Genomic DNA, 21,479 nt, shown 5'->3' on the forward strand with positions numbered 1-21,479 from the left:
GAAGCTATATGGAAGTCTCGGTCATGAGAATTGAAAACTATGCAAAAGAATAGTTAGACTTCTATGACCCATACAAGTCTATTGCTTTGGCAGGCATGGTTTGTTTGATACCTGACATGCTTCCATACATTCAGTCCAAATAACATATCTGTACCTTGATCACTGCCTGTGGGTGTATAATGTCAACTATACTACGAATGAGAATGGTTACTTATATACAAAGCAAACACAGTTTATAAGAAAGGAAAGAAATCTGATAGTTTTATTGCAGACAAAGAGTTACAAGAAATAAGAAACACGTAGCCTCACCACTCCAGGGAATCACTCCCATATTGGAATCACACCAATTACAAAGAGGTTTTCATTACAGCATAACCTACTGAAACTACTAATTTTCAATATATAGTTTTACAATTTACAGTTACTAAATAACTAGACTTTTAACTGCTAATGCTAATAACTGACATATAAAAACAATATCAGTTATTACTGCCACTTGGAGATAATCCAATAAGATTGACATCAATTATTGGATACCAACTGCCCTCTCTTTCCAACACAAGTGGCTGGAACTTTAGCTTGCACAGAGTACTTCAATCCACTGGAATTTGACTCCGCAAAATCCTTAGCTTTATCACCCCTGTTCCCATTGTTAGACTCAATCTATTCTCTCTGTTTAGTTCTGCTTCGTGTGCTGCTGTTTTGATCACCAGAATTTGCATCAGTGTATCCATGGACAAACATAAAATAAATCTATGTACAGTATGGAAACAAACTTGTGTACTCGTGATTGATCATGGTGCCTACTTATGTGGATAGAACACGCATCACACAGGTATAGCCAGTAACATAATATAACTTTCTGTGGATATAATCATGGACAAACAAATATACATGCACATGCACGAGCACAGTATAGGTACACTATGTACCTTCTACCATAAGTAGGCATCCATGATCACCACAACTCAAAAATTCTCACATAGTCCCTCACCATCATTAACCAGTAACACCTGAAAAGAGAGGCACTAGCTGTTACAGGTTGAAATAATTATGTGCCCCATAAAGTGACTAACCACAAAAACAGAGATAATTAATACACACAAGTCCATCATCATCTCACACTTTCAATAATTTGCCAAAACATGGAATTATATCACACATTCGAAACAGACAGGTATATTCTCAACAATCTATATCATACTCTGGGAAGTTATCAAGCAAGAGTTTGGTAGAAACATCCAAAGGATGACCAAGCTTCTTCTCCTCTTTCTCCTCAATCTCTTTCAACCAAAGAATTGCATGCACCCTTTGCCTCATAATACTGTAATCCTTAGCAAGCTTCTCAACAGTGTAAACTTCAGGAATTTCCTTATGCAACCGATACATCTCTAACTTCTCCGAGTCCTTCAAGTAAGAACCTCTTGCACCAGGCTCCCTTATTTGCTTCATCAACACACTAAGTTCGTCAATCCTCCTATCCCATCCTTTCTCTTTTTATTCTCAGCCTCCAATTCATGTATTCTATCTTCAATCTCTTGCAAATCATAGGCCAAAGCATATTAAGACGTGTCTATTTTTCTTCCATCTCCATCATCTTTCCCACTATCAGTACTAGAACTAGTAGTCCTTTGACTCACCGATGCCACTCCATCAAAATGATCCTTAGTCAATCCAGTTGACCATGAAGAAGCAGAGTCCCAACCCAGATCATCACTCTCCCTACCAGACTCACCAAAAGATCCACCAACTGCACTATCCCAATCATCTTCACTGTCACTTCCTCCTGAATTCACTGAGATGAACCTAGACCCAATCACTTGACAGGTACAATCCCACTTGTTAATGCAACCCCTTTGGCATTTTCAAAGTGATGAGAATCATCACGTAGCACAGTGTGAATAGTTGCTGCATTTGCACTTGTGCTTAACGTAATAGAAGAAAGTCGAGAACTTATCCGGTGAATAGTTGTAAAAAAAGACCCTGAAAATACAAATAAAAACTCCATCTTTAGCATCCATTGAATCACATTTCACCACCTAAAATCAATAACTCACATCTAAAAATTACATTAATTTATATTATAAGCTAAACCCAGATACAAAAACAAAGAGAACATTGAAAATCAAATAAATAAAAATTCCAATCTTTAGCATCCATGGGCTTCCACTTCAGTACTTGAAAAAAAATTCAATCGATTACATCTAAGACAAAAGGAAAAAAATAAAAATCTATAAATTAGCTAATCCCAGATACAACAACTAAGAAAACATGAACATATGCAATAAAAAGAACAATCTTTACATTCATAGAAGTCCATTTTCACTGCTTATAATCAATAAATAAGCACTCAAATGAACATAAATATACAGGAATCCATACATTAAGCCATACAGAAACAGAGAGAGATTCGTACCTTGACTTCAGTTTGGCTAGAGAGAGAATATAGAAAGGAGTAAGTTTTTGAGAGAGGAGATAAGTTTTTTTGAGGTGATAATTTAAAATATTTTTTATTTAAAAATATATTAAAATATAATTTTTTAATTTTTAAAAATTAATTTTAACTTCTACACATCAAAATAATTTAAAAGTATAAACAACGCATCAACAAAACCCATAATCCCACGTTCAAAATGCACTGCTTAGATAGTTGAACAAAGATTGGACAAACCTCAATAAAGTCCTCTAACTATATAGATAGTCTAGATCGAGATCCAAAATAATTTTCGTTTCTTAGTTGAGTCCCCCAAGCCTTAAAAATTCTCAATTTAGTATTTGGAATCATATTCCTTTGTGACTCCATCCATTTTCTTGACTTTTTTTTTTTTTATTTAGTTGTAAGTTTAAGATATGTGTACAAAATATTCAATCAACTCATAAATCAATATATTAAATCATAATTATTTTTTTGTATTTAAGTAAGATAAAAAAATATTTTTTATTTTCTATTCATAGAGTTGGTCTAACTTATTAATTTTGGTTGGATTAATGACTTGTTCGGTTTAATTAAAGTTTTTATTTACATTAAGTATTATAATTTCTAGGTTTTTAGATCAGCTCACTAGTTCGAGTTTTATAACCATATTTTGTGTATAAAATTTAATGTTTTTTTATTAATATTTGTGAAGTTTTTGAAAAAAAAAAAAACTTTTGGAAACTCAATTGAGACAGAAAAACCCCGTAGGGACTCAATCAAGAAAATTTCCATAGTTAGAAGACTTCTTTAGGTTCGCCCTTAAAAAATTGGATCCGGGTCAATAAAAAAGGAAAGGGCTCAGTTGACCCGGAAATAACAAAGACAAATCGGGTCGGGTTGAGTGTCTTAAAAAAGGTAAGTTTTTGAGGCTACGCTTTATCCACCACCAACAACAACCACAGTTACAATCACAGAGTCAGAGAGAGTTTTCTACTTGAGTGACCTGGAAAAAAAAAGAAAATAAAAATAAAATAAAGGGTCTGATTTAGGGTTTCTCATCAAGAAAGCCCTCTCCTTTTTCAGACCAAATCGATCCATTTCTAAAAAGGATTTGATTTTTATGTGTTTTTTCTTGTGGGGCGGCTTGAAACACTAGAATTTGTTACATGGGTGGTTCGTCATTTTCAGGTGGGTCACTTTTATTTTCTGTTTATTTCCTTAAAGTTGTGAACTATATGAGTTTGGTTTCTGAGAAAATAGAAGTCGGGGTCTTAGATTGTGCTTTCTTGTGGTTTATAGGACTGTTTTTAGCTTGATTTAGTGTGTGGTTGTTTTTCATTTTTTTTTGGGTTAAGAAATGTTTGATTCTTCTCTTTGGTAGCTGAGAAAATTGAAATAAAAAAGTACAGGAGTTAAGATGTTGACCCTTGAGTTCCTTTTTTTTTTTTTTAATAAGCTTGGAGGGTTTTTCTTATTTTTTTAGGACAAGAACTTGTGGGTTGTTAGGCCTTTTTTCATTTTAGCCAATTTTTTTTAAAAAAGTTATTTAGACCATAGAAGTGGAAATTTTAGCTTTGATCTTGCATTTGTTTCAGCAAAGGCTTACTTAGCTGAGGTGGTGAAACTGTCTAGCTGAATCAAAAAGACATTTTCATTTTTTGGCAACTAAAATCTGATGGTATTGTTTAGCTGAAGTAACGAGATGATTTTGCTCACACGTGTTGAATAATTGAAAAGATAGTATGTACTAGGACCTGTAGTGCAGTGAAATACATTATGTACTGGAACCAATCGTGTAGATTAAGTTTGATTCCATGTATAATAAACCTAATAGTTAGATTGTGAAGTTAAATGCTCTGTAGATATAATAAGTTTGTGGTTGAAGCCTAAGATCATTACTTTGGTATTGAACTAAGCAAATAAAGGATTCTTTTAATTGCACAATTTAGGAGCTTTATGCTTCCTTAGCAAGCTAATAATTGTCATAATTTAGTATGGTTGGAGTAGGTTGGTATGTTTCTGAATTTTTTTAGTCTCAAGCTACTCAGCATATGGAAAAAACATGCATCCAGCTTGGTTGCTCCTTAATATGCAGTGGTATGTGTGGAGTGTGCCCTTAGCTAGTCTTAATTGTTCGGCTTTATTTTTTAATTTATGCTGTTCAATCTTGTACTTTGTACAGGTATTCTTGCTTGCTGCATCATCGTGAACAAGTTTAGGGTTATGATTTAGTGCTGTAGGGTTTTCCTTTTCCAAAATTCAATGGTGCCAGAAGGCTAGTGAAATATGGAGGGTTTCCAGACTATCAGTTGTCTAAAGGGTAAGCCATTATAAGTAGATGAATTCTTCAAATTTTCTTTCTATAGAGAAAGATGAGTGTGTTGATGCTGATAGCTGTCTGATGACTGGTTGCAGGTTCACTAGGCCATCAGTTCTTGTTATTTATTGTTTGGTTATCCAGTTTCCAAGTAGCTGTGGCATTGCAGACCCTGCTTGAGCCTAATCATGTTTCATCTACATCTGAGCTAGGCACTCCACCTATTTCTGGACTTTTTGGACCTATTGAAATATCACCTTCTGTCTTACCACGCTACCCTTATCCTGGTGAGAATTTAGCTCCTATGTACCCAACTTTTCCCACCACATATGAGCCAAATTTAACCGGGAAATGCCCTGTAAATTTCACTGCTATGTCAAATGTCATAGACAGAACCGCATCTGATTGCTCTCAACCCTTGGCAGCTCTCGTAGGAAATGTAATATGCTGTCCGCAGCTTGGTAGTTTGCTCCACATTTTCCAGGGTTATTTCAGTGGCAACTCTGATAAGTTGGTTTTGCAGAATGCAGTGGCTGATGATTGTTTTTCAGATATCATTAGTATACTAGCAAGCAGAGGGGCCAATATCACTATACCTACACTTTGCTCTGTTAAATCGTTAAATCTTACTGGTGGGTTGTGTCCTGTGAAGGATGTTGTTAACTTTGAGAAAATAGTAAATACAAGCAAATTACTGGAAGCCTGCAGTACTGTTGATCCTCTTAAAGAGTGTTGTAGACCAATTTGCCAATCTGCAATCATGGAAGCTGCTCTTGAGATTTCCGGGACACAATTGACAATCAATGATAATAGAGATTTGGTGACCGTGCCTAATCAGAATGATCCTCTTAGTGATTGTAAAGGGGTGGTATTTTCATATATCTCTAGGAAGCTATCAGCAGATGCTGCAAATAGTGCATTCCGGATATTATCTGCCTGCAAAGTTAACAAGGGTACAGTAGTAATGATTTTCCTTCTTTATGAACTCTTCCTCAGTTTTTTGCTGGACTGAATTTCATAAATGCAATGCCAATGTCACATCAATAAATTTCCTGTGCATATATTGCATCTTCTGTGAGGTTCTCCTGTGTTTTAGAACTTTTCATGATGGAATGATGCGATAGTTGAAGAGAGGACAAAAGTGTAGGGAATATGTTATAAGTCTACATCATTTGTTCAGCAAATGATGCTGCTTTTGAATCTATCTAGATGCTTTGTGTTAATTTGAATTACTCACCAACTTAGATTATGAAATAAAGACAGTTTTCAACTTATATGTCCAGCTAATCATGGTTTTGGATAGAATCATGGTAGCTATATTGTTCTATAGTTCACAAACTTAATTGGTCTTATTAATTTTCTTTCTTTACTTGCACACATTTCTGTGCACATAGCTTTATCATGAATTTGTGGAACTCAAGAAGGATCCATTATTTTTTTTTTTTTGTTTATTCTTTCGGTTATTTTACTTTTGTCGACTCAATGTTTCATGTGCAGCTTGTCCTTTGAATTTCACACAGCCATTAGAAGTTATTAAAGCATGTCGAAATTTAGCTGCTCCCAATCCCGCTTGCTGTAGCTCATTAAATACATACATTGCTGGGATACAAAATCAAATGTTAATTACAAACAAACAGGCGATAATCTGTGCAACAGTTCTGGGGTCCAAGCTACGACAAGGCGGGGTCATGACAAATGTTTTATGAGCTTTTGTGACATTGACTTGAAAAGATTTTAGCATACAAGGTTTATTTCCTCAGTTTGATACCAGTCTTTTAAAATTTTTACTCCATTGCATCCTCTATTCGATCTGATATCTATAACTTCTTTTTTGGTGGATTGTGTGTTGGTGGATGCCAAGCAGCATATGGACAACAAGGTTTGCTTCTCTCTCCCTCTCAACAATAGAGCTCATATACTGCAATTACATTTTTAGATTAAAGTAAGATTTCTTGGATACATACGGATGCCCAGTGCTAAAAGTGTGAATGGGACGTAGGGCATGATTTTATATTGAATGAAAATCTCCTACCTAAACCTGGCAGTTGGCTTCCTGGAAGTTGTGGGTTTTATTTGTGCATTTAGGATATTTGATGAAAACTTCTGGGTTGTGATCTAACTGAGGCCCGGTGAGAGGATGGGTGTCGTGTTTTCCAATTTGCTTGAGAATGGAAATAAGGTTTTGTTCATTTGACTACATAAAAGAAAGTGCTTCTTAGAGTTTGTAATGTAACTGCTCTCTTTTGCAGCCTGGAAAGAAATCAATATTGTTGTTGTTGTTTATAAATTTTTCTTTTTGATTTAATTTTAGGGTGTCTACTTCGAAGCTTGCCTGCCGATGTTATATTAGACAATTCGACAGGGTTCAGCTTTACATGTGACTTGACCGACAACATTGCAGCTCCATGGCCATCATCATCCTCCGTGTCATCTGTGTCTCTTTGTGCCCCAGGTAATGTTAAACTACTCAAGAAAGAACCAAATCTTACCTGTTCCTTATATTTCCGAAAGAGCATGAGAAATTTGATATTTCATCTGGAAAACACACACACACACACACGTATATGCTGCTTGTTCTCAAGTTCTTGTTCTAACAGCTCCTGCCTTAATCTTGCAGAGATGTCCTTGCCTGCCTTGCCTACATCACAGATCAGAAACCCTGGTGTGTACCTTTCCCATGCAATTTATAACCGATCAGCTTACCCTTGTTCAACTACTTGTTTGCTTAACAATGTCACAGTAAAAACACACACAGAGGCGCACACATTAGTAGTTGATTGTTTTTACTGAGTGAACAAAGGCATTTTTAATAGCATGCTGATTGCTGAATCATATATTAGTCAGCCAGCCGTAGTATAAGATCATTCATCATAAAGATTCAGCTTTAAATGTAATAGTGCTTGTTCTTGAGCACAGCAGCTTCTTTTTTCTTTTCGTTCTCCCTTCATTTCTGACATACGTATTAATGCTTCGACGCAGGCAATCGTGGTGGTGAGTTGGAGTTGCTGGTACCCATTTTTTCATTTTTTATTTTCAGTGCATTGTTGTACTGAAGAGATTAGTCAAGGGCTTGAACCGGTTTGAAATAGGTGGTGGTGTCTCTGGAAATTTGACCTTGTGTGGGGATTTTTACTTGTATATTTTGATGAGCAGCCTCCTTCGTGTATAGCAGCTTTTCATTTTTGTTTTTTTTTGTTTTTTCCTTTTATTTTAAAGCTATTTTTGTGTCTATTTTTGATGGTTATTGTTGAAAAAGACTTTCTTGATATTTCATGGAAAATTTTCTGTGGGTGTCATCTGCTAGGGAACCTAGCATATTTGTGTGCTTATTAGGCAGCAGGTCATCACTGGCGGCCACTATATTTGTGGCGCGTGTTTCTACGTGCATCCCATGCAAGTAAAACAAGTCACTCATTTTGCTGTTTTGCAAATGGTTGCCAGACTCGACTCTCGAGACGGAGTAAAAAGAAAAGTTTGGGCTGCTAGGTTATCGGGTATCGGGTTAAATTCTGTAAGCCCAAGTGAAAAATGATATTGTAAACTAGTTTTTGTTTTTTTTGGGGTCTTCATCTCACTTCTTCAACTTAAGAGACCTCAAGCAATGTTAAAGAAATATAAACTTAGTAGCCCAAACACACTATTTTTAGGAATAACTAGTTGATTGATTAAATGACTTAGAAATTTTTTGATATTATACTTTAACTTGGTAAAATAGTTTAAATTTTTTTATTTTTTGTTTAGATGAGGTTTTAAATTAAACTGTGTAAAAGTTGTTTTAAATATGATTTTATGAACTGGGTAGGTATAGATAAAAAAAATAGAACAGTTCTATCCTAGTCAACTAGTAAAATTTATAACTTGCCTTATAAATTTTAAATTGATTTGTTTAATTTTATTGTATAATAAAAAACATGAAAATTGATTCATTATTAATCTAATATTAATTTATAAAATTAAAAAAAAAACCCAAAAAAATTAAATGGCCAACTAAAAGAGTCATTGACATGTCATTTAAAAAAAAAAAAAAATTCATTTAAAAAAAAATAAAAAAAAATTAATATTAAAGGATGAAATTGAAAGAAAAAAAAATAAAGGGTTAATTAAAAAAAATAACAATCAAGTCATTAAAAAAAATAAAAATATAAAATTAAATAATAATATCATATTAAAAGATATAATTAAAAAAAAAAACCAAAAATAGAAGGAAAAAAAACCTAAAAAGCCAATAAAAATACATGTAGGGCCTATTACAACAAGCCTCATGTGGGGAGGGTCACTGGCCTAGGCAGTATATTTTTTACAAGGTTCGGTCATCTGCCTCTTCTTCTTTTTCTTGTTTTTTTTTCTTTTTATTTAATAATAAATAAATAGACAACTTAACACTTATCTTTTGAAAGAAAATATTACTGCATGGTGAAATCAAACCCATGATCTCTGGCCACTCACCTACGTGCTTACCAACTAATCTACTCCATAAAGTTTATCAAAATGATTAAAAAACCTTATATTAAACTAATTTATTATTTATATAAATAATTAAACCAACTCTATGCCTTTTAGTTATAGTTATTAAAGTTAACCTAACCAATTGAATGGGTACGAGTCGTACAGATTGACATGGGTTAACTCGAAAAAATTTAAAACAATATTCAAGATTTTAATATCTCATATAAAAAAATTAAAAAAACAATTCATATAAATATATGCTATATATATACTATAAACAATTAGTGTTAAAATAGTGTTTTTCAGTTTAAAAGATAAAAACAAATTATTAAAACAATAATTATCAAGATTTATTTAAAGATAATGTTATTTAAAAAAAATAAATAGAAGTTGAGTCGGACAAGTCATAGGTTCAGGTTTTCAGGTTAATTGAATTATAAATTAATTTATTACGCTACTTGAGTTTAACTGAATCAACCTCTTAAACATGTCAAAAACAAACTCGACCCATGCTAAACTCTAAGTTAGCGGTCATTGGAAACTAGCTTGACAGCTATGATTTGGTATTTCATTAGACTAAATTAATTATTTTAGGATCCTGATACATGCAAATAATACTAACTTCATTTTTCTTGTGTAGAAAATGTGCAACTAGTATTAAGTCCATAGGAATACGACGGCACCATAGAAGAAAAAATGCAGCATTGCATCTCTTATTGCCAAATTTTTGAGTAATTAAAGCTGAAATCTCTTAATGCTACAGTCATCATCTTCTTCTCAAATTCTAAGCACTATAAATGCCAGCAATGCCCAAATAAACCAGCTGAAGTCTTATTAAAGCTGTAAGCCTGATCATGATGATCTACAATTCTACAAATTACCCTATCCAAGTTCAGTGGCGGTTCCCATGGCTAACCTGGTTTTATTTCCCTTTTGTATTAATATATTCCCTAATTTCCCTTTAGTTTTCCAATTTCCCGATCACAAACTAATAAAAAAATCATAGGTAATAAAACAAAACATTAGGGACTAGTAGCTAGGCAGTCGTCTTGATATATATAGTTCCAGTTTGATGCAAGCAGGAAAGTATTGTAAGAAAATAAAAATCATAGCTGATAAAACAAGAACAAAATATGGACGAGGAACACAACCGATCTTGTCCATTTTATTGTCTTCTTCCCCAAACCTCTCACAGCCCTTTCAACTACAACATCAAAACAGAAAATAACGAACAGTGGCCATGATACACATGACTTTATTACACATTAGCTAAAAGTTGATAGGACGTTGATCACATGATTCTGATCATCAAAAGCATATCCCCATTGGATATAAGCATCCCATAGAACCGCAACAGTTCATAGGGTTGAACATGCAAAAACCACCTTTATCGATACAATTAGCTTCACCTTGGGCATACATAATGTCTGAAAGTGGTGGAATCAGCGGCATGGCTAGGGTGGAATGAACAAAGGCAGCCATAAATGTGAAGGCCACTATCAGCAGCATCGAACCACTAACCTTCTTGCTGATCATCTCCATGCACGATTTCTGTATTACTAGCTAGCTCTCAATCAATCACTTCTGGTGTTTGTGTGTTGCATGATACCTCCATCTCTTGAAGGGTTCGTTTTATAGTGGTGCGAAGGAGGTGACCGTACGTCAAATCATGTGCCAACACATTTCTTACTTGTGTTTACTCATGGCGTGTCTGTCAATACCACGGTTCATTTGCTCATTAACAAAATCAAACATGCAAGCATCTCTTCTCAGTTACTTACACATAAGCATTTTTACATGTCTAGCATTCAGTAATAACAATAATAATTTACACAGCATCCAATTGATTAAGTTTGTTTTTGAAAATTTCACACAGCCAGCTCCTGTTTTTGATAATCTGGGCAACAGTTCCGAAAAGGAATCAATTATTTAATAATCTTAGAGAATAATATAAATTATATCCTAAAACCTCACCTAACGGCTTAAATTATTAGGTTGAGATGATTCTTTGACAAATAATAATAATAATAATTTTCTTTGCCATTTAATTGTAGCGTGTCTACTTCGGAGCTTGCCTGCCGATGTTATATTGGACAAATCGACGGGGTTCAGCTTTGCATGTGACTTGACCTACAACATTGCAGCTCCATGGCCATCATCTTCTTCCGAGTCATCCTTGGCTCTGTGTGCCCCAGGTAAATGTTCAACTACTCAAGAAAGAACTAAACCTTACCTGTTCTTAATTTATATCCGTATATGCAGCTTGTTCTCAAGTTCTTGTTCTAACAGCTCCTGCCTCAATCTTGCAGAGATGTCCTTGTCTGCCTTGCCGACATCACAGATCAAAAACCCTGATGGGTGCCTTTGTCCCATGCAATTCGTAACCTATCAGCATAACCTTGTTCTGCTGCTTGTTTGCTTAACAATGTCACAATTACAAACACACGCACATTAGTAATTGATTGTTTTCACTGTGAGCGAACCAAGGCATTTGTAATCGCATTCTGATTGCTGGATCATACATTAGTTAGCCAGCCATAGTATAAGATCATTCACCATAAAGACTTAGCTTTAAACTCGTCTTTTTTTTTTTTTTTTTTTTTTTTTTTTTTTTTTCTGCAGTTCGTTGCAGACACTACAAGATTTCACAGTTTTACCGACATAAATATTTTGTCGGTGTGTGATTAGCAGTTCGTCGGTAAATTATTTACCAACGTTATTACCGACAGAATATGTCCATTGCCTTTTTTTTTTTGTTGGTGATACCCCATTTCGTCGCTATATCAGTTGGAAAAACAAAAAGAATTTTACCGACGGTTTTACAGACGAACTTTGCGTGCCAAAAAAAAAGTTTACCGCTGAAATATACCGACGGATTTTTATTTCGTCGGTGATATGGTCATTTACTGATGGCTACTTTTCATTGGGATATTTGTCAGTGAGTGACTGAAATACCGACCGAATATATCCGTTTGTAAATTCATTGGTAATTGTGGCAAAATGCTGACGGAATGAATCCGTCGGCAATCTGTCGGTGAATGTATGAAATACCAACCGAATGTATCCGTCTGTAAATTCATCGGTGATTGTGGCAGCTACTGTCAAATGCCGACAGATTAATTCCATCGGTAAAACCCTTTGTTATAGTTTTTTTTTGAAATTTATTTTTTAAAAATTATTTAGAATATATAATATAAAATTATATAAATTAATGGTAATAAAAACTAATTATGCAAATAAAATTTATATTAAACATCAAAAACAAAAAATCAAAGTTAAATAATATTCATTACAAAATAAATGTGTTTTCAAAAACATATTAAATGAAATTTTAAATGTAAATAATGTTTATTACAAATTAATATAACGGTGGAGGAGGAGGTTGGTGGTTATACGGCCAAAAAGAATTAGGCGCATACGTTCCACTCTGTGATGCCATGTTCATGACCATTTCGCGAATCATCAGCCGCTTTTTGTTGTGCAGACTCCGCTTCATAAGACGCTTTAAGTTGTGCGTATTCCAATGATAGGTGGTTGTATTTTTTGGTGAGCTGAGCCGTGTGTTGCTGCAATGCCACGAACTCCTTAGATTGGAAGCTCGATATTGATTGAGAGCTCCTAATGGTTGAAGCACTACGGGTCGACCGAAAGTTGTCGGCCGTAGTGTTGGAGAGCCCGTAAACTCGATTTTTATCAGGTCCACCTGACGATCCAACCTCCATCCACAAATCCGGATCGAATTCCGGATGGGTCAAAGTATCGTCCCCGTATCTCTCCCTCAACCGATTATTATAGGTCTCCTGAAAATAAAAAAAGTAATCATCATTTTCAATTCAATAAAAATAATAATTTACAAAATAAAATGGTTGAACAAACATACCACAAAATGTTGAGCACGATTGTCAACGAACTGTTGCGCTCCCTTTTGGCGGTCATGACTCTGCACGTGCGTCTCCACAAACAGCTCCATCGGGTTCGGCTCACGTCGAAGAGACGTAGCCTATAATGAAAAAAGTGTATTAACAAAAAATTAATTGAACAATATATTTCATTTAAATTAATCTTACCATCCGTTTCGCATGTGCAGAAAACAGAACGGAGCTGCCGGTGTGCGTTGTCACCAAGCCATGAATTGGCCAATTCCGGTTGCCAGCATCGGACTATGAGCGTCGTGTGAACCGCTCAGACGTCACATGCTCAAGATAGTTCGGCCATATATCTTCCGGGATGTATATCGGTTTGAAATCCCTCCAAACTGCAACATTGTTCCAGCCTTGGAACCCCTTATCCCTCCAAAATATTCAATTACTATTACTAAGGTAAATTCAACATTAACAATTACAATTCAAAACAATATTCAATAATTATGCCAATACAACAAAACAATAAATTCAAAATAAACTCTAGACTAACGATCAAAATAAATGAAAAAAAACACAAATTATGCAATAATAGAGTAAAATTACTAATTATTTCAACATATTCAATTACTAATTCTAAGGTAAATTCAACATTAACAACAAATATTCAAAAAATTAACTAATAATAATTATGCCAATAAAACAATAAAAAAATATTCAATAAATTAAAAAAAAAACTTATAGACTTTAGGAATGAAATATGCATACCTTAATAATGTGTTGAATTCAAAAACTTTATCTACATTACAAAAAATACATAAAAAAACATTAAAAAAATAAAAATAGCTAAAAAAAACCATTAAAATAAAATGAAATAGAAGAAAATACATACCTTTTAATCTGATGAAGATTCACAAAAAATCTTACTAGAGATTCTAGGTGAAATTCTTGAAGAATTGAGAGGAAATTGTTGGTGAAAAAACGGAGGAGAAGAAAAAAATGAACTGAAGGGGCGGTCCGGGGAACTTAGACTGTAGTTTTACCGACGGCTTCACCAACAAAAATAAAAAATTATTATTATTTTAATTTATTCCATCAGTGAATAGTCAAAAATCCGTCGGTAATTTTTGAATTTCGCTCCAACATTTTTAATTACCCTCTAGATTTTTCATGGTCCGTCGGTACATCCATCAACAAGATGACGCGGTCCAAGATGCATTTAATGCACTGCCCTTTGGAATTCACACATTCCATCGGTAATATTGACACACTGACAACTTACCGGCGGACTCACGTTCGTATGTATAGTCGTCGGTGATTATGGCATTTCATGTAATTATTTTCGAACTCTCTGTGAGATGCCAATGGACTAGAGTCCTTCGGTATGTGTTTCGGTGATTCTGGCATTTCATGTAATTATTTTCGAACTCTCTGTGAGATGCCGACGGACGTGAGTTTGTCGGTATTGACGTTGGTGATTATGCCATTTTACAGGACAAGTTTTATTTGTATTGCCTAGTTACCTTTATGCAAAAACTGAAATGATAAACTGTCCATCACATAAAACAATAACAATAATGCTTAAACAATAAATATTTTGTTTTACAAAATATATCATTCATAATCTAAATTACATGAACAAAAAGGTTTTACATAGGGCTTCGTTTTGATAGTTAGTCAGAATTTAATTCTTCGTCATCATCAATTGAATAGTCATCACCTTCATTGCAATCTTCAATATGAATATCATCTTCTTCATCGACATTTGCTTGTCCACTAGAGCTTAAAACAACATTCAACTCTTCTGCGTCAATATCAACAAGACTATCATCGAAAACATGAAAATTTGATTTTTCTTCCAATTCAATCGAAGGAGCAACTCAATATGGTTCAACCAACTCACTAACTTGAAAGACTTCATCTCCCACACTTGTGTCTTCGTTCTCATCCTGAACAACCTCAACACGACCCTGGGGTTTCATTTTTAAAATGGACAACCAATCAACTCTTGATCGATTCTTTCTAAATGAAGGGGTGTATGTGTAATAAACTTGTTGACATTGCTTTGCGAAAACAAAGACATTGTTTATGTTGCGGAGTCTAGCTTTTGAGTTGATTTCGACCAGACCATAGTGCGGATCAACTCTGATTCCTCTTTCGGTCGTGTCATACCAATAGTATTTGAATAAAAACACTCTATTCTGCTCGCTATGATATTGCAGCTATGATAAGCCCTTTGTGTAGAAGATGCATCGTTACAACATCTGGATACAGATATTTTTTATTTTGACACTTCCTGCATGGACACCTAATACCACCTCCAGTAAAATTTCTAGGAATAGATGTTGCGAAATTAATGAAACCCTGAACCCCATTACAATAATCCATCCTCCGCAATCCTTAAGGTGAATCTCGATACATCCATGAACGATCATCCATGACTTATATCGAACCTCTATAAAATTATGATGACATCATGTATTAATTAACTAAGTTAGGTAAATAAACTTGCAAAAATATTACTTTACCTCAAGATTATCCAATAAACCAATCACAACTTCTCATATGAAATATTCATTATCATTTATCAACGTCCATACAAATTAATATATATAAATTTATGGAAATTACCACTCTGCAATACCATCGATAAAACTTAAAACGGACCCATTAAGCAAGCTATTAATTATTTCAAAACAGAACATGTAATTCGGTAATTCCACAAAGCCTTAATAATTTACAAACAAATACAATCTTACAAAATCTAAAACAAACCATAACAGGTATACAATTATACATTCATATACTACAAGTTTGTTTGAGAAATAACAATAAAACATGTACATCTACTAACAAAATACATATACTAAAAAAACAATAAAATTGATATGTAAATGTTAAAATTTAAACATATAGAATTACTTACAAAAATTGATAAAATCCGTCGGTAAATCAGAACACGAATGCCGTGACCACAAAACTTCAAGAAATATAACTTGTTGTGGTGAGATGAGGGAGATTTTTGTTTGGGGGGGAGGGGGGGCTGGTTGTTTGCAGATGGAGAGAGTTAGGATTAGGAAGAAGAAAGAGAAACAGGGGAGGAGAGGGTCGGCATGGAGGGCATATATTAACTTTTTTCGAGGGACTCACTGACGAACTTATTCCTTCGGCTATTCTGACAGAAAAATCAACATGTCACCACACAGATCTGCCATTTCGAATCCCTTGGTGATTCCGTCGGCCTTTTTTACGGTGAACCGGTCACGTCACCCGTACGGATCTGCCATTTCAAATCCCTCGGTGATTGCGTCAGTATTTTTGACGGTGAACCGGTCACGTCACTGTACGGGTCTCCCGTTTTGAATTCGTCGGTGATTCTGTAAAAAAAAATCACCCGCCAAAACCTCTACATCAGCGAACCGCCTTTTTTTCTCTTAATTTTGAACTTTCCGTCCGTAATTTAGTCGGTAACTACCGATGAACACTATCTGTCGGTAGTTACCGACTGAATTACAGACAGAAAAAGTTTCGTCGGTAATTTCGACCTCAAATTACCGATAGAAATATTCCGTCGGTGATTCCGTTGCAATTAAGCGAATTTCTGGTAGTGAGATCAGATAATGTTTTTTTTTTTTGTGAAAAAATTCGTAACAATTATTAGCGTGACTTTTAGCAGCAAGAAAAATTATGAACACACACGCACATTAGTAATTGATTGTTTTCACTGTGAGTGAACAAAGGCCTTTGTAATTGCATTCTGATTAGTTAGTCAGCCATAGTATAAGATCATTCACCATAAAGACTTAGCTTTTAAACTGGTTTTTTTTTTTTTTTTTTTTTTTTCTGATTAAAATCTTTTTTTTTATAAAAATAATAAGTAACAATTTATTAGTGTGGTTTTTAGCAACAAGAATTGCGAATTTAAAGTTTGAAATGTGATTAATAAAATTGAAGCTTCTATACATGTACTAATATCATCAAAATGGTGGTCCAATGTTTTATTTATTAAAGAATGGTTTGATGACATTTTTAATATACACAATTCAAATTGGGTTAATTTATCATTTATGTGACTTAGTCATAACCCTTATCAGGTTAAACAACCTTGTTTTTTAAATCAACTTTTTTAATTGAAGGATTTACAATCTAAAAAATATGAGATATGATCCTAATTAAAATTTAAATAAAAACAAGAATGCAAACAAAAACTACACAAAAAGAATGGAGGGTTTGCCTAGAAATTTGAAAGAAACAAAAAAAAAAAAAAAAAAAAAAAGGAAAAGAGGCTAGGTGTTTCTAGGCTTGGCAAAAAACCCGACCCTAGGTGTGCTTGGGCCAAAAATTTTCCCCTTAAATAAGTGGTAAACAATACCTTTTTTTTATTATTAAAAAAAGGATGCACCGTCTACTGGAGTAAACAACATGTCACTTGTAGACCTAAAATTTGGTCATACATGTGGTGGTCAAAAAATCAAGGGAGTCAGGACTTTCGCTGAAAAATTAATTTAATGCATTTTCATAGAACAAAAACCTCAAATAAATACCATTCAAACATGCTTCAACCACCAATAGGCTCTAAATCACCATAAACCATCCAAAAATTTGAGAATCAACTGAACAAATAAAAAAAAAACTCAATCTACATTTTTGGATATGTTTAGAGGAAAAACCCACCACCATCAAACTCATGTCGTTGAATAAGACTCATTGACACAAGGATTAACTATTTTCATCATCGGATTGTGGAGAATCTATATCTTTTTCTCTCTATTGTCATAATCCAACGACCTTTCTCTTCTCCCTTATGCCAGTGACAAAAAAAGAGAAAAATATAATTTAGGACTAAAATGAAACACCAAAAAAACAAAAGGATTGGATCAGATGAAAAATTAAAATAAAAGGATAAAAAAGAACTTTGTTGTGCTAATTTTATATTGGTCAACACATTTGACCACCTTTCACACTTTGGTCCTATATTTGTTTATTGTGACATCCCTATAAAAAATATAAGAAATCAATAAATAGTTGGACAAAAGAAGAGAGCAATTGAAAAACAAAGATTGACCAACAAAAAAAAATTCATTTATGTTCCTTTTCCCTTATTCTTTTTGTTTATGTTAATGTAATAGTGCTTGTTCTTAAACACAAAAAACTTATTTTTTCTTTTCATTATCCCTTCATTTCTGACATATCTGGATAAATGCTTCGACATAGGTAATCACAGTGGTGAGTTGACGTTTCTAGTACTTGTTTTATTTTTAATGTATTATTGCATTGAAAGGTGTTAAGATCTATTATCAATGTTAAAAAATAAAAACACACAATTTAATATGATTTGATAGTTTGTCTATATTCATAGAACCATTGTTTTTACTCTAAAAACAAAAACAAAAAATTATACCAATTAAAGAGGACTCTCTCTACCAACTCACAAACCCTCTATAACTTTCACGTCACTTTTCTTTATCACTTAATGTTTTAATTGTGTATCTACTTCTCTTACAACTCCCTCTATTTATAGGTAAAATATGGGAGCACACACTATGATTCTTTCCTGTTGATTTGGTAAAATCTCTAAATCTCTCTATGAAAATCATCCATTTATTTCTAGCTTGATTTGTAGTTGATATTGAGCCTAATTTATCTCAATTCATATCAATCTCCCATTCGAAGATAAATGAACCTACTGAAGCTTTTTGCACAACTTTAGTTTATCAAGTGTAACTCCTATAGTTAACGTGTTAGCTAGATTCTTGCTTTAACATATCGTCTCTAGTATCTTGCTTTAACATTCTTGCTTCAAAAAATGCTGTATTGTTTTCGATGTTACCAAGTTGCCAAGTGATTTTCCAACACCCTCCTCACAACAGTGTCATGCGCGCTGTCCCAGTCGAATTTGTCCTGTATATAAATAATTAATTTTAAATAATAATAATAATTTATTTACAATTATATTAATAATTTATTAGAAATAAGCTAAAAAATTATAAATTAACACCAACCTCAAAATCTGTCAAACCATGCATTGATTTGAGGTGTCCATTCAGGATGTCTAACTCCATTGAAAATAATAGAATCTCCATCGACGATTTAAACACTGATGATATTACTCGGGCGGCCTCAATGTTTGTGAACCTGAAAATAAATGAAATTAATGAAATAGTGATTAGTTGTTCATAAATTATGTTATAATTTTTATATTAAAAAAACTAAAACCTTAACAAACTTACATTGAAAGGTCGTTCTTCTACTGTGCCTCGTACTTGCGGGTGAATTGATTTCGCTATGAAGGCACACTGCCTCTGCGCTGGAAGATGCAGCATCGGTTGATGGTGCAGGTGGCGCAGGTGCCTCTTCTTGAGAGGCACCTAAGGATATATCATCATCGCTGCTAGAAGAACTAGCTGCGACCATACGTGAGCGACGAGCTGTGGATTTTGTTCTACGCATCTACACAATTTTATACGAACAATTATATAATTAAATTTGAATGTTAAAAAAAAATTCGACAGCACCTCCCTTATACTGGATACTACCCAAATCCATAAACCTGGAAATATTGACAATAGCTACAACCAATTGACAATTACAATTCAACAAATTATTCAATAATTATGCCAATACAACAATAAAATATATTCAAAAACTTCAAAAAAAAAAACTCTAGACTAACAATTAAAATCAATGGAAATAATTAAACACAAATCATGCAATAATAGAGTAAAATTACTAATTATTCCAACATATTCAATTACTAATTCTAAGGTAAATTCAACATTAACAATTACAATTCAACAAATTTATTCAATAATTATGCCAATACAACAATAAAATATATTCAAAAACTTCAAAAAAAAAAAAAAACTCTAGACTAACAATTAAAATCAATGGAAATAATTAAACACAAATCATGCAATAATAGAGTAAAATTACTAATTATTCCAACATATTCAATTACTAATTCTAAGGTAAATTCAACTTTAACAATTACAATTCAACAAATTATTCAATAATTATGCCAATACAACAATAAAATATATTCAAAAACTTCAAAAAAAAAACTCTAGACTAACAATTAAAATCAATGGAAATAATTAAACACAAATCATGCAATAATAGAGTAAAATTACTAATTATTCCAACATATTCAATTACTAATACTAAGATAAATTCAATATTAACAATTACAATTCAACAAATTATTCAATAATTATGCCAATACCACAATAAAATATATTCAATAAATTCAGAAAAACTCTAGACTAACAATTAAAATCAATGGAAATAATTAAACACAAATCATGCAATAATAGAGTAAAATTACTAATTATTCCAACATATTCAATTACTAATTCTAAGGTAAATTCAATATTAACAATTACAATTCAACAAATTATTCAATAATTATGCCAATACAACAATAAAATGTATTTAATAAATTCAAAAAAAAAACTATAGACTTTAGGAATGAAATATGCTTACCTTAATAATGTGTTTATTTCAAGACTTTATCTACATTATAAAATACACCAAAACAAAAAACATAACAAAAATAAAAATAGCTAAAATAAAAACAAATCCTTAAAGTAAAATGAAATAGAGGAAACACGTACCTTTTAATTTGATGAAGATTAAAAAATAAAACTAGTAATCTTTGCAGAATTCTTGAAGGAAATGAGAGGAAAAAAAAATCAAAGAAGAGGGGAAATTAAGAACGGAGGAGATGAAAAAATGAACTAAAGGGGCGGTCGCTGGCATTTATAGGGCAGTTTTACCGAAGGAAAAAAATAATATTATTTTAATTTATTCCATAGGTGAAGTTTCAATAATTCGTCTGTAAATTTTGAATTTCGCACCAATGTTTTTAATTACCCTCCATATTTTTTGTGGTCCATCGGTAATTCCATCGGCAACATGACGCGGTCAGAGATGCATTTAATGCACCGCCCTTTAGATTTCTCACAGTTCGTTGGTGATTTTGTCGGTAATATTGACCCGCCGACAACTTACCGACGCATTGGAATCCGTCGGCAACATCGTCAGTGATTGTGGCATTTATGGTGATTATTTTTCAACTCTCTGTGAAATGCTGAAGGATGGTTTTCCATCTGCAAAGTCGTCGGTAATTATGGCATTTCAAGTAATTATTTTTGAACTCTGTGAAATGTCGACGGATCTTATTCCGTTGGTATGGACGTCGGTAATTGTAGCATTTCAAGTAATTATTTTCGAACTCTATGTGAAATGCCGACGAACCTTATTCCTTCGGTATGGACGTCGGTAATTGTGGCATTGTACAAGAAAGATTATATTTGTATTGCCTATTTACCTTCCTACAAACACTTAAATGATAAACTGTCCATTGCATAAAACAATAACAATAGTGCTTAAACAATACATAAACTTAGAAAATAAATATTTCGTGTTACAAAATATATCA

At 33.3% G+C, this 21,479-nt stretch overlaps 1 protein-coding gene and 1 pseudogene across 1 annotated transcript; one reads left to right on the forward strand and one right to left on the reverse strand.

Annotated features, from left to right (window-relative positions):
• Positions 1-232: 232 nt before the first annotated feature.
• On the reverse strand, positions 233-1,865 carry LOC118027881 (small ribosomal subunit protein mS75-like; annotated as a pseudogene).
• Positions 1,866-3,344: 1,479 nt separating this feature from the next.
• On the forward strand, positions 3,345-7,899 carry LOC118027857 (uncharacterized GPI-anchored protein At1g61900-like). Its single transcript, XM_035031346.2, is given in 8 exon segments — positions 3,345-3,604; positions 4,599-4,736; positions 4,832-5,686; positions 6,231-6,479; positions 6,598-6,612; positions 7,045-7,185; positions 7,351-7,395; positions 7,713-7,899. Coding segments are annotated over 7 exon segments (1,413 nt in total). The 5' UTR covers positions 3,345-3,604; positions 4,599-4,702; the 3' UTR covers positions 7,787-7,899.
• The last annotated feature ends 13,580 nt before the right edge of the window (positions 7,900-21,479 follow it).

The sequence above is a fragment of the Populus alba genome, chromosome 17 (genome assembly GCF_005239225.2).
Source record: "Populus alba chromosome 17, ASM523922v2, whole genome shotgun sequence".
Taxonomy (NCBI): domain Eukaryota; kingdom Viridiplantae; phylum Streptophyta; class Magnoliopsida; order Malpighiales; family Salicaceae; genus Populus; species Populus alba.